General features: G+C 43.3%; 1 protein-coding gene across 2 annotated transcripts in view; it reads left to right on the top strand.

Moving 5' to 3' along the window:
• HUWE1 (HECT, UBA and WWE domain containing E3 ubiquitin protein ligase 1) overlaps window positions 1-13554 on the top strand; it is a 99554-nt gene that overhangs the window by 40268 nt on the left and 45732 nt on the right. The window contains exons 21-25 of one of the 2 annotated variants that reach the window (XM_081175634.1): window positions 1036-1213; window positions 3611-3702; window positions 3905-4116; window positions 8832-8889; window positions 9897-10109. In XM_081175634.1, coding sequence (XP_081031760.1) covers window positions 1036-1213; window positions 3611-3702; window positions 3905-4116; window positions 8832-8889; window positions 9897-10109 — 753 coding nt within the window. The remainder of the gene's footprint in view (window positions 1-1035; window positions 1214-3610; window positions 3703-3904; window positions 4117-8831; window positions 8890-9896; window positions 10110-13554) is intronic. The other variant, XM_081175635.1, reaches the window with a different exon arrangement.

Here is a 13554-nt window from a genome sequence, read left to right as displayed (position 1 = left end):
TTGCCTGGAGCGCGGGGCGCACTGAAGCAGAGCACCCCACGCTTCGGGCAGATATCCGCAACCTAGGGAGCCCTGCGGGAGTTCCCGCGGCGGCGGGGGGGAATAATTTTTTCCCCTTTATTCCCCCCCCCCCAAAAAAAAACTAGGTGCATCCTATGGGCCGGTGCGTCCTATAGGGCGAAAAATACGTCCCATTTCGTCTTTCCACTTTATTTACACTCCTGCTCAGTCAGTTCACTCTACCATTTCTTTCCAATTTCCACCTTTGAATCTCTGCTTTCCTGTTTATATTGTTTTCTCTCAACGTAGTCCCTTGAAGCTACTATTTTTCTCTCAAGTCATTCAACTCAGTTAAGAGAGTTCTCTGGCTCCTATACATAAGAATGGGTTCCCCATTCCACATAAAAATTCCTCTTTTCCCACATTGCTTTTATGCCATATCTCACTGCATTTTGTAACGTTAGGCCAAAGGTGAGCAGATGGTTGATCAGGATCTGCTGGCAGATTTGTGTGATAGGAAGGAGATTGGAAAAAGGTTCCGACTCCCAGTTCATTAAGAATAGCAGCAACAAATTGTCTTTTCCATGTAAATCAGGTACTGGGGGCAAATTCCTAGGCTCAGAATGTGCTTGGAGGCAAACCTCTTTTCAGAATTTCAAGATCTTCCATGGAGTAGCCATGATTATGTGTGTCTCCTCTTTCTCCAAACAGCTCAAGGCGACTGACCTTGTGTTATCCTTGTGAGATAGGCTAGGCTGAGGGTTTCTGACTGGCCCAAGTTCATTCAGGGATTCTCATGGTCTCCATCTGCTAAACAACTTTGCTCCATTAGATAAACAACTTTTATCTACAAGGACATGTAGCTAGAACTGAAAAAGCAAAGTAGATCTGACAAGCCTGAAGTCTAACCACCCTTGTGTTAGGTTGTTAGGCCTCATTTGCATCAAATAGTCGTTTATAAAGAAATGTTACTTTTATAGCTCAAGTGCAACTTTGTGACCCTTTTGGCATTGCGGTGCACGTCTCTCCTGACAGGTCCCAGCCACACGGGAAGTTCTGGGCTCCCTTCCTAATGTCTTCAGTGCCCTGTGCCTGAATGCCCGGGGCCTCCAATCCTTCGTTCAGTGTCAGCCTTTTGAACGCCTCTTCAAAGTGTTGCTCTCACCAGACTACCTCCCAGCAATGAGGAGGCGTCGCAGTTCAGATCCACTTGGTGAGTATCTTCCGGGGTCCATTTGTGTTGGGCATTTCTCCCTACTTGTCACCATCCTGTGGTCCAGATAAAAAGGTAAAGGTAAAGGTATCCCTGCCCGTACGGGCCAGTCGTGTCCGACTCTGGGGTTGCGCGCCCATCTCGCTTAAGAGGCCAGGGGCCAGTGCTGTCCGAAGACACTTCTGGGTCACATGGCCAGCGTGACAAGCTGCATCTGGCGAGCCAGCGCAGCAAACGGAAACGCCATTTACCTTCCCGCTAGTAAGCGGTCCCTATTTATCTACTTGCACCCGAGGGTGCTTTCGAACTGCTAGGTTGGCAGGCGCTGGGACCGAACGACGGGAGCGCACCCCGCCGCGGGGATTCGAACCGCCGACCTGACGATCAGCAAGTCCTAGGCGCTGAGGTTTTACCCACAGCGCCACCCGCGTCCCGTGGTCCAGATAGCCATCTTCAAATATATTAAGGGCTGTCACGTGGAAGAGGGAAAAGTTTGTTTTATCCTGCTCCCTGGAGACAACTAGAGGGGGTCCCCCCATTTTAACTTTTGGAAATCGTTTTGAATTTTACTATTATCCAGTCTAATTAACAAATTAATCCTAGTGTTTTATGGCTCATATGTCGGCTCTGTTCCTAGGTGAAATTCTTATAAAGTGGACTGTTAACAACCTGTGATGAGGAATTCCCCATTTCCCTTTTGAAAACAAGCTTCTATTGTTTACCATTTCTAATGATTAAGTTGAATGGAAGTGCAGTTTTTCTGCCTCAGAATCCTACTTTCCTGATGACTTAATACAGCACCCAATGTTGTGCTGCTTGTGGTGTTTTAACACGTGAATGTGCAGCTTTCCACCTGGCATCTTTGTCTTCACAGTGGGTGATCTTGTAATCACAGCCAGAAATTGTACTAGCAGCAAACAAAATGAGATGGCTATGAATCTGAAAGGTTTCATTCCATCATTGATGGAGCCTTAGAAATGTAATGTATTTGGCATACTTTTATCAGTTACAGCAAGAGTTGCCAATCCTTACTATTATTATTATTATTATTATTATTAGGAATAAAATTTTATTAGTTTTCAATTACAGTCCAATAATAGCCTCATTATAGCAATACCAATTTATAATACAATTATTAATACCAATCATTCAAGTACTGAATTATATAATTTAAAGTGGCCCCCTGCATGCTTGATTTGATGATTTGATAATTTTCTTTATTTCTGCTTTCCAAAATCTTTTTAGTGTCAATTGCATTCTGGTTATAATAATAATCCCTTATACAACATCTGCAATATTAATAACTCTAATCGTGTTGATACATTAAATGATTTTTAAATTTCAAGTGATGATCGCCAGCCATATCCTTGTTCTTGTGTGTGGCAGTGTTCAGAATGGAGGGAAGGATGGGTGTCCAATGCTGGCATCCAGTGAAATATGGGCATGTTTAAGGAATGTGTTCTGTGTAGAAGAGGCTGAGCATGTATAAACAGAAAGTGAACAGAAGGAACATACACTACTCGGGCTGCCGTGGTTGTGTAGAAAAATAGATTCTTTTGACCTGTGGGGACCCATATCTGATTCTTAAAAAGAAATGCAACCCCACTCAATCTTGAATTAGTAGCATACCCAGCCAACGGTGCTTCCATCTTGTTTGGTCAGCTTGTTTACTCACATCCAGTTCATCACCTTAGACACCAGTTCGGAACCTTAGTTAACTCGTTGAAAGCAGATGTAAAGGAGAGATAGCATTGAGTGTCCAAAATCTCCAGACAGTTTTGTGTAGATTGAACCTTTTGGCATTCTGCACGTGGAAGGCCTTTGGATGGAACAGTAACTCCACCTGCCACCTTTGTAGACCCAACTTGCATGAAGGAGAGACCACAGTATGTCTCCTCTTTGCTCCAAACACAAGAGGCAATCCAGAAGCATATCAGGGGATCTTAGAGAATAAACAAGATCTTATTCTCACTTTCCATCTCCTATCTATGCTCACCCACAGTTTATAATAAAGACATTCGTGCCTGAAGATTAAACACCACATGTAGAAGTTGGTATTCTTGAAAATATTATGCTAACTTTTTATGAAAGCAAGTTCCAGGCTTATGGATTTGGAGATTAATAGGTGGAAAACTCACACAGTGTCTGCAAAAGAGTCATACCTAGAAATTAGCTGTTACTACCATCTGGCCTTCTGTTATTTTCCCTTATACCTTGTTTCCCTTTCATGCAACACTGAACCTTTTTTTTTTTTAAGTTTCATTAGAATATTGAGTTATGTAGACTAAGAGGACAAAAATAAATTGTTACTTACTTGACTGGGCTGGTTTATGCCAAGTACCACAGTCCTTTATAGCGTAAATCTAATTTGCTCCCCTTTCCCGGTGTTCATTCTAGGGGACACTGCTTCCAATCTTGGAAGTGCTGTGGATGAGCTCATGAGGCACCAGCCCACACTCAAGACAGATGCTACTACAGCCATAATTAAGGTAGGAAACAGAACAGAATGGTTCCTATGCTGTTTGTGTCTCTATCTTGCCAACCTCCCAAGTTGTGCACCTAGATGTTGCCTCTTTTACACTGTTTTTTCCTGAATGCAGTCTTATTTGGAGAATAACATCCTAGACTGGTATTCTGGAAGTCCTAACAAGAACCTGTTCCATGCCAACATGCTTGTTCACTGTTCTGCAGTTACTAGAAGAAATCTGCAATCTGGGCCGAGACCCTAAATACATCTGCCAGAAGCCCTCCATTCAGAAGGCTGATGGAACAGCCACTGCTCCACCACCTCGCTCAACTCATGCAGCAGAGGAGGCCTCCAGTGAGGATGAAGAAGAGGAAGAGGTGCAAGCTATGCAGAGTTTCAATGCCACGCAGCAGAGTGAAGCAGAATCCAGCCAGCAGTGAGTAGCTGAGGCTAAAAGTAACATACAGCAATCCTGTGAATGGTGGCTTGCTGCAAAGTCTAGCCTGCACTTGCTTTCTGATCAGTTTTTAAAGCTGCTTGAAAACAACCTGTATTTGAGGGTAGGGTGGGTGGGGGGCTTGGCAAAACAACTGGGCTGCCCTTCATGTTTAGGAAGAGCACGGTGATGGTTCAAAGAACCCATTAAGTTAATTCCATGAATCCAATGGGGTCTTGTTTTTCTTCAGTGGCAATCCAACATGCCACATGGCAATTAGTTTTGAAACGGAGAGTTTCAGAGCAGCTGGAGCCGGCACGGGGTGTGTTGGGACGGGTAAGCTATACAAAAGTTACATCCCACTGGATTAGCAGAGGTTCTCTGAGTAAGCTGAAGCAACTCTCTGGATCCTAGTCAACGTGCTTCACATAACTGTCAAGGTTGCTGCATATAGCAGAAAATGTACTTGGGCAGCTGTTACCCATGTTGACTGGCAAGTACATTGTACACAGCAGAAAATGCATTTGCATAGCTCTTCGTGTGTTAGCAAAGCATGCATTTTCCTGTGTGCTATGATCACTACATTGAGGGAAAAGCAGAATTTGAGGCAACTCATTTAGTGAAGTGTACTGTTGCAAAAAAGAAAAAAGCCCTTCATAAGAGTAAAGTTTGATTCCTTTGAGCATTTTTGGTAGAGTGTTTGAGAAATGGTGCATTTGTTTGAGTGTATGTTGACTTGTCTTGCTGTTCATGCCTGCCTTGTGGTTTTGAATCAAGACAGGATAAGACCATGGTCATTTTACTGTTTAGCATTATTGTGATATTGACCCTTCAATACAAGGTTGCTAACATTTAATACCTGTTTGGTATTGAAGCAGGCCACAGATTCACAAATAACGCTTTAGATTCATGGTTTGCATTTGTTTATTTAGTAGGTTTACAGTGCCACACAATGAACAGAGTATCTAGGCAGTGAACATAATATAGCCAGTGAATGGTAGAGTGGGCTTCTGGATTTATAGCCCTGAGATGTGATTGAAGTGATATATTACACCAGGGGTCAGCAACCTTTTTCAGCCATGGGCCGATCCACCGTCCCTCAGACCATGTGGTGTGCCGGACTATATTTTGAAGAAAAAAATGAACAAATTCCTATGCCCCACAAATAACCCAGAAATGCATTTTAAATAAAAGGACACATTCTACTCATGTAAAAACACGCTGATTCCTGGACCATCCGTGGGCCGGATTGAGAAGGCGATTGGGCTGCATGTGGCCCACGGGCCTTAGGTTGCCTACCCCTGTATTATACAAAGCACAATTCTAAGAAAAGAGGGTGGGTGAAGCTGTTATAAAGATCACTTGGACCACAGCAGAACCCAGAGGTGGGTTTCAGTCAAAGTGGTACTGTTAGCTTTTCTTTCTTGTTTCTGCAAGCTGATTCTTCACTTACCTATTTCCTGCCTTACATACATTTTACTCGGAAGTAAGCAGCACTGGCTTTCAGAGAAATTCACTTGCAAGTGAGAGTGGGTGGGAATATTTAATTTCCTCCTCTCAGTTTCATTCTGTGCTGTGCATGTGTAATCTTCCTGCTCTCCTGGCAGGCTTAATTTTTCTCTGGGGAATGTGCTCATAATTCTATTGGCTTGTGACTAGGAGAAATTGGCTTTTGTGAGCTTATGGGTAGGGTTGGCATGCCAGTCAATTGACAGATTAGACATTATAAATTTGCTATCTGTTATCATTTGACCACAATCACATACCTCATCAAGCCACAATGGTTGAACTTACTAGCTGCCTAATTAGCACAACTGCATTAAAAACCTACTTTTTAGTTGGTTGCTGTTGCTATACTTTATTTGGGATTTTATTTCATTATGTAGTCATAGATTGATCCTGGTGTTCGGGATAAAAGCTAGAGAACAGTTCAGCGAATTCACATTTCAAATGATTGAAAGTTATAATTCACTACAGTTCTTTTTGTTTTAAATATGGTAGTAACTTTATTATTTCATTAACAGATAATTTTGTTTTTGTAGTTAGTATAAATATAAAATATGTTTATCTTTCTGTTTTTGTTCTAATTAATACTTTCACAGTTAACCACTATTTGGTCAGTTGACTAAATCTTTTTTTGATCGTTCAGATGACCAAACCTATCTGCAAGTGCTTTCTAAAAATTGCATCAACACAGAGTACTCATTGCTTTGGAGAAACTCCCAAATTATAACTTACCAAGGACCACAACGTGGCTGGATCTTTTCAAACCTTGATAAACCTGCTTAATCCCACGACTGGGCTTTCAGATTGGCCATGTGACTAAAACATGACAGGAAGGAGCTGCTGTGAGCCTTGGGCTTGTGTTCTTCCTCTCACCCCAGAGGACATCTACAGGGTTTAGTTTCACTTTCACAAAACCTGACTTATTACATATAAATCAGAGATTGTGATTTTTAAAAACCTGTTCTGTGTAAACCAGCCAACTTCAAACCATGGACTGTGAAACTGTCTTATTTAACTAGCCCAGGGCGTGGGAAACCTGTGGCCCTCCAGATGTTATGGGACTCAGTCAGCCTCAGGTAGCATGGCCCAGTGGCCAGGTATGATAGGGGCTGGAGTGCAGCAACATGTAGTGCAACCACAGGTTCCTCAATCCTGTTTTTACACAGGTTCCTCATTCCTTTTTTACACCATGATACCTGGTTCATAGGACATGATAAGCCAGGTTTTGTGGAAAGTGAAACTAAATTCTCTCAGCCATGTAGTAAGTGGTGTGTGAATTGTGTTTCCCCTCCTAAATGTGGTAGAACCCTAGAAACATGATGCTTCAGGTACCTTCTGTTTTTACTGGAGTTTTATGTTTGATTGTTTTACAGAGAAGAGACTTGGGCTGTGGTCTTTTGCAGACTTACAAGGGAGTGAGAACAATTTTACTCAGTAGAACATACACTATAAGTAAACATTCATAGGATCAGTCTGCTTTCTTTAGCTCTGCCTCATGATTGTGTAGATGCTGAGGAATAATTTTTATCACTAAAATGTGTTTCTGGTGACTAGAATTCTGTACTTAATGTGTTTTGTTGTGAGTATGACATAGATTGAGGAAAGTCTGTAGCTGAGCTCGTGAAATCTAGTCTGCTGACTGTTTACAGGTAGAATGCTGAGATCTTGGCAAAACCAGTTATAGAGAAGGTCCCTGAGCCAATACATATTTCATCGAACTGGTTTTGATCAATGATTGCATTAGTTCTTGGGACAAGGAGCCCCCTATTGCACTAGCAAAGGGCAGGATTACATTTGGGGTGGATGGAGGGTCGCCTTGAACATTTTTGGCATAGTTTTGCTTGCTCCCTGGCACCCTGATCCCAGCTGCGCTGAAGGCCTTACTCAGAGACTCTTGGCTCTGCAATGCTTTGGCAAGCTCTGCAGCAGCTTCTGAGTGCCTGCCAGCTGTTTCTTTGTAAACTTCTGAACTCTGAAGTTTCCTGTCTATGGGGTTTCTTAACCCCATAAACTCCTGGCTATGTGGTACTTTGTATGTGTGCCATATGCTGGGTAATGCCGCGGGGGAAATGAGAGAGGAGTAGTTGCGGTCCTGCATTGAGAACCTGCTGGCCCCGAGATGGCATGATGCTTTGCAGAGTGGGTGGGTGGAGGAAGAATGTTCAGGCACTGGGAAAAAGTTTGCCCTGGCAGTTCTGGTTTATAGGGAGTTTTCTGGCTTAAGAAGCTCTGGATCCAGTTGTTTGCTGGCTTGAGGATCCTTGTTTAGAGTAGACTGTTTTGAATTAAGCATTTGTTTCTTTGTATTGCCTTAGTTGAGAACAGACCTGTGTGCGTGGCGGTTTAGAAACAGTTAAACTTCCTTCTAGTTTCAGGGAGGCAGCCATGTTTCTTCTGGCCAAACTTGCAGGGCCGGATTTCCTTTTGGCTTGCTTGCTGCCATGTGGCAGGTGCCTGGTGCAGACTGGAGAGGTCCCAGTATCCTCCACTTTTCTCCCCCCCCCCCCCGCCCATCCACCCCAAGCATTTTGCCTGGCCCCTCCTTGCCTGTGTCAGACTTCTCTTTCTTCTCTTCCTTCTCCGACCAAACCTTGCACCGAGCATGCTCTTTACGTCACTGCCCAACTGTTCCCTCCCCTCCTTCTCCTCCTCCCCAGCTCCATTTTGCTGCAGAACTCCATGGCGCCTGGCAGTCGACCATTCATGGCCCCTGCCACATTCCCATCTTTAATCCAATTTGAGGCCAGCAGCCAAGATGGGCAGCACAGTTATCCCCCTCCTTTTGCCTTTTTCTGGTGTCTCCTCAATGCTGGTATCTTTTGTCACCATGATGCATTCTGGACTGCTTCAGGCGCGGTTTTGCCGCAGTCCTGGCGCAGGGCTGCCCTCTGGAATTTTTGTTGTTGTTGGAAGAGAACGATGGTACTTTTGTTCTCCCAGTTTATCTTTTTGGGAAACCTTAATAGGAGACAGCTTTGCATAAAACCTGGGATGTGGGAGCTGGATATTGCGCGTCTAGGACTAAGAAAGGTGAGCAAAAAATTTGATAGTGTCTTTCGTGCAGTTGCCCTCTGATAAATTTGATTGGGAGCTGGGGGAGAATACTGTAAGGGGACCGCTAGCTCACATATATACAACCCAAAATCGAGTGTCTGGAGGCCTGTATTGAACAATATGGTTGCAGTAATGGGCTTTTTCCCCCCATCTAGGGTGGTCGGGACAGAAGAACGGATACCAATCCCACTCATGGACTACATCCTTAATGTGGTAAGTTCTCTATTAGTGGGTGGTCCTTGAGGGATACCTTGGCAGGATTGGCTTCAGTGTGTCTAGGGCAGGGGTCAGCAAGGTTTAACTTGCCTGGGCCAGATGGGTCCTGCGGAGATCCCTCTGTGGGCCGGATTGCGCGCCCGTGTGAGCTTATGCCCCCCATGATTTTCGGTGTCTGCGCATGTGCAGACGCAGTATTCGGTGCCGCGGAAGCGAGTCCCCACGCTGCACCAGTTTAGCGCAGCACGTGAGCAGGCAGCTAAGTTTGGCGGCAACTCATGGGCTGGTCAAATGACCTCCGTGGGCCACTTCCAGCCCATGGGCCTTAAGTTGCTGACCCCTGGTCTAGGGAGATATTCAGGCATCCCCAGCTCTTTTGGCTGACACCTTTTTTGTCTCCAGCCTCACATGCCATGTTGTTAGAATGAATTTGTATGGCTCTTGTAGCCACAGTTTTGTCACTCAGTAATGCTTCCTGAACTTGCTTGGTGTTGGTCTTATTTAAAGACACAAATACATGTTCAAAATAGCAATATTTTATCATTTTTTTCCAGCTATAGAATTATTTTAAGAGGTAGGAGTTTGAGCATGTAATATTCACTTTCTTAACATATCAGTTAAATAAAAAAAAGATACTGCAGGTTTGCTGATTATCTGCAGAGAGAGAGTGGTTTCCTTTTAATTAAACCTGGAATGTCAAAGTAAACTTTGCTTTACTGATTGCTTTTTTTGGAGCAGCTAGCCTTGGAACCCATCTATCACAGGGTTGTGAGGATATTGGACCAAGAAAACACTCCTTCTTTGGCTTTACGTAGTTGCCTCTTGAAAGATGGATGAATTTGGATTTAGAGAGTGTGTCATAGAATCTAAGAAACTATGGAGTTGAGAGCTCTCCATGCTTCACTCTCCATTTGGCCTTGGTCTGGGTGTAGGCTACCCAACCTTCTGTTTTTGTATGAAGTGTTGATTATTTTCTTCCCTACCCTCCTTCTTCTGTCTCCCAGATGAAATTTGTGGAGTCCATCCTCAGCAACAATACAACAGATGACCATTGTCAGGAGTTTGTGAATCAGAAGGGCCTGCTGCCCCTAGTCACCATCTTGGGCCTGCCCAACCTGCCTATAGACTTCCCCACCTCAGCAGCCTGCCAAGCTGTGGCTGGAGTCTGCAAATCCATATTGGTAAGGAGGAGAATACAACATTTCCCTTTCCAGAAGGTAATTATCACTGCCATCAAGTTGGAAGTACACACAAGCCTCTGGAAATCCTACTCTTTAACTCCTACTCCCACCCCAAAATGCATCTCCTAGACGTTCCTGTTGACTGTGTCATTACAGCAAACAGGTCATATTTTTGAAGGGCTAAGAAGCCCTTTAATTGGAGATAGAGCTTTTTGAGAAATGTAGCTTGGCAGAGGACCTCTGCACCTCTCCCAGCATTCGTTGTGGTCTTGTGCATAATTTTAGTGTATTGCCAGAGAAGGGCCAGTGTCTCAAGACTCTGTCACCTGGATGGAGTTGTAGAACTCTTTTGTAGGAGCATGGGAAACCTGTAGAATACGGTACCAGCTGAAGAATTATGTTTCCTAAGAATCTCAGCTTTTTATTTGATTTCACTGACTGGGGTGGAGTTGGGAGAGCAGCAACAATTTTATGGTTTAAAGAAACGTTTTGAGGGTAAAACCTCAAATCAGAAGGGCTAGGATAACGTTTCTGGGGAACAGAGCTTTAACATTCTGTTTTAGCTCTTGGCTATTCCATATGATTTTCAGAAGCAGAATAATTTATGCTTCAACAGTTTAAACTGCATGATTATGCAAAACAAACCCTGCTGATTTGCTTGGGTTCCAGAATTTATACCAATTGCAAAGTTCAGCTTTTGGGGTTGCGGAACTTGGGCTATGTTGTTACAGAATGCTTAGTTTCTTTTTAGGACAGAGGCCACTCAGCCTTAACTGGTTTTTCTGATGAAACATTTTACTTTAGTTTAAAAGAGCAGCCTGTTCTCTGGAAGAAGCCAGGAATTAGTTGAAGCAATTAAAAGATGTCCGACGGTGACAGTGATTCCATGTGGTGGCAGCTCCACATTTTGGCATGTGCAGTAGTATTCATAAACTGGTCATCATGTGGATCTCAATTGCATGAAGTCTCTGCCGGGGCTTAATTTGTGCCAGAACTCACTAAGCTGCAGCCTCATTGTCTGTTGGTTTAGAGTTCATTTCCTTCAGACACTGCACACATCAAGAATGGCCCTAGTGGCCCTAGATCAGAAATGACTGTTTGGAAACAGACTTGAGGCATAGCATTTTCCCCTTAGAAATTAAGACTGGTCTTTTATGCTGCTCCTGCTCTTGTTAAACTGATCAAGGAATAATAAACTTTAGGTGACCAGAACCACTACTTGATCAAAAGCAATTTTAGAGCCCTTTTGATGAAATTGCTCCTCAGGCAAATCCGCTAATGTTGCATCACCACATGACATAAATGCAATGATCAAGGAAGTAAAAAATCAACAAACCAGTTACTGTAGTTTTAGTAGCAGTGCCAAAAATCTTCTTAATCCTCAAAGCAATACAAACCAAAGCCAGTTTTTCCTAGATAAGCACTGTCAAATTGGTTCCATAGATAGACTTCTTACTTTCAGCAAAATAACCAACAATTTTTCATTTTCCAGCTTTGCATATAGAAGCTTAAAATAACAAAAGCATTGAGTGAGTGTTCTCAGCTGATGCTGATTAGCAAATGTACAGCTGCTAATTCAAGTTCATTCTTTTATAGTGTCTGTCCAGGTGACATAGTCTGGCTGTCAAGGCTTCCCTGTATAAACTCTGAGCAATGATGCAGGGCCACCACATATAAAAGTTTAGTAGTGATATACACACTGCTGGAAAGACTCTGCCTATTCCCTCCCCTCAAACAATGCTTGGTGAGGGTTGCAGGGAAAGCAAACAACACCCTTACCATCCTATTTGTTTGCTATGATCTATTGCTTACAAGTCTTTGTAGTCTCAAATAGGCTGTGGCCTCCACTTCATTGAAACCCAGTTCTTCACTTTAACATTCAACATTTGCTTGCAGTGACTGTTGATACGTTCATAAGTGTTGCTTGTCTCCAAAAGACCTGGCAAGTGACATGGTACTTGATTCCTGGATCTCAGGCCATATTAGAACATAAGAGGAATCCTTGTGGCCCAGAGTCCAGCACTCTCTTTTCACAGTGGCCAACCAGATGCCATCCAGTTTGGGTTAGTTTAGAGCATGTGTCAACTGCATGAAACCAAGGTGTATTATGGGATGTGTGCTGGAGAAAGGGGCTTTGTGCATTCATAGAAACAAGACAAAGCTAAATCAATCAGTACTTTAAATGCTGACTGGTGAATAAGCTGTGGCAGCACCTTATACAGCCTTCTGGTGTTCAGCAATCCATGGTAGCGACACTTCCTTGAAGCTCTGGGTATAATGTTATGCTCGGCTTCTGGGTGTTGGAAGGCCTTTTTATGCAGAAGATGTGCATTTATAATAGCGCTTACTGACATGCAGTTGTGTCGGGTCATTCTCAGCACTTGCTGTTTTGTTCTGAGAATATGTGTGCCCATTTGTATACCAATATCATTCCACATGCCCACAATCTCCCACCATCTTTGCTTCATTCAGTGTGCCAATATTACAGACTTTCTTACCTTGCAACCTGTTTCTAGATCCATGATTAGCCCAATCATCACATTCATTTCTCTTCAGGAAGGCCAGTTTAACTTTGACAGTTGAGGAGTGGTAATAATTAAACTTGGAAATCCACAGAGTTTACTTGGAGCAGTGAACTTTAGGGGTTTTGTTTTTCTCATTCAGTGTACCTGACGTGCTATAACTTTTTGTAGACACCTGAAGGCAGTCCTGTTTGGGGAAGCTTTTAATGTTTGGTGTTTTGTTGTGCTCCTCTATATTTTGCTGGAAGCCGCCCAGAGTGGTTGGGGCAACCCAGTCAGATGGGCTAGGAACAAGAAATAAGTTATTGTTGTCATTGTTGTTATTATTATCTACATAGCACCACTTTTCTTACCAGGTCCGCTTCTGCCAATCTAAGCAATACCTAAACAGATCAAGGGACCAAAAAGGTCATGTATCAAGGATGCTGTTGTGGCATGAGTTTAAACATCTGTCCCATCAGGGATAAAACCACATAATTTAGATTACCGTGTTCTTTGCAGGAGCTCAACATCTCTATTAGTTTGAGCAGGCAGTGATCAATATGCTGTGATCTCTTGACTTGGGGAAACCACATCTGAACTGTAATATGATCAGCCACTGCTCTTCTAATTCTGTCATGGTAGCTTAGTGGGTGGGTTTGGAGTGCGAGTCTGCGCACTTGTTGCTTAGCCTTGTGTGGGCTAGTGAGTAAGCTGGTGGTACTAGCTTGATTAGTGGGGAAACATTATCTGTATTTAGCCTTAAGTCACTAAATGTTAACAATGTGGCCTTAACAGCTAGGAAAGTTTCCAATATTTCCCTGAGAGAAAGTGATGAATACTTTCTGAGTGCTGCTAGGTATTCAGTAATCCACAGGCCACTACTGTAAAATGAACATCCTGAACCAGAGATTGGTATAGTGGGTGGTTTTGAGGCAGAGATCTGCACTTACTGAGCCTTCTTTAATGGATGTCACTAT

This window comes from Podarcis bocagei (genome assembly GCF_964188305.1).
Source record: "Podarcis bocagei genome assembly, chromosome: 17".
NCBI classification, from domain to species: Eukaryota; Metazoa; Chordata; class Lepidosauria; order Squamata; family Lacertidae; genus Podarcis; species Podarcis bocagei.
This window is presented reverse-complemented; position numbering and strand designations above follow the sequence as displayed.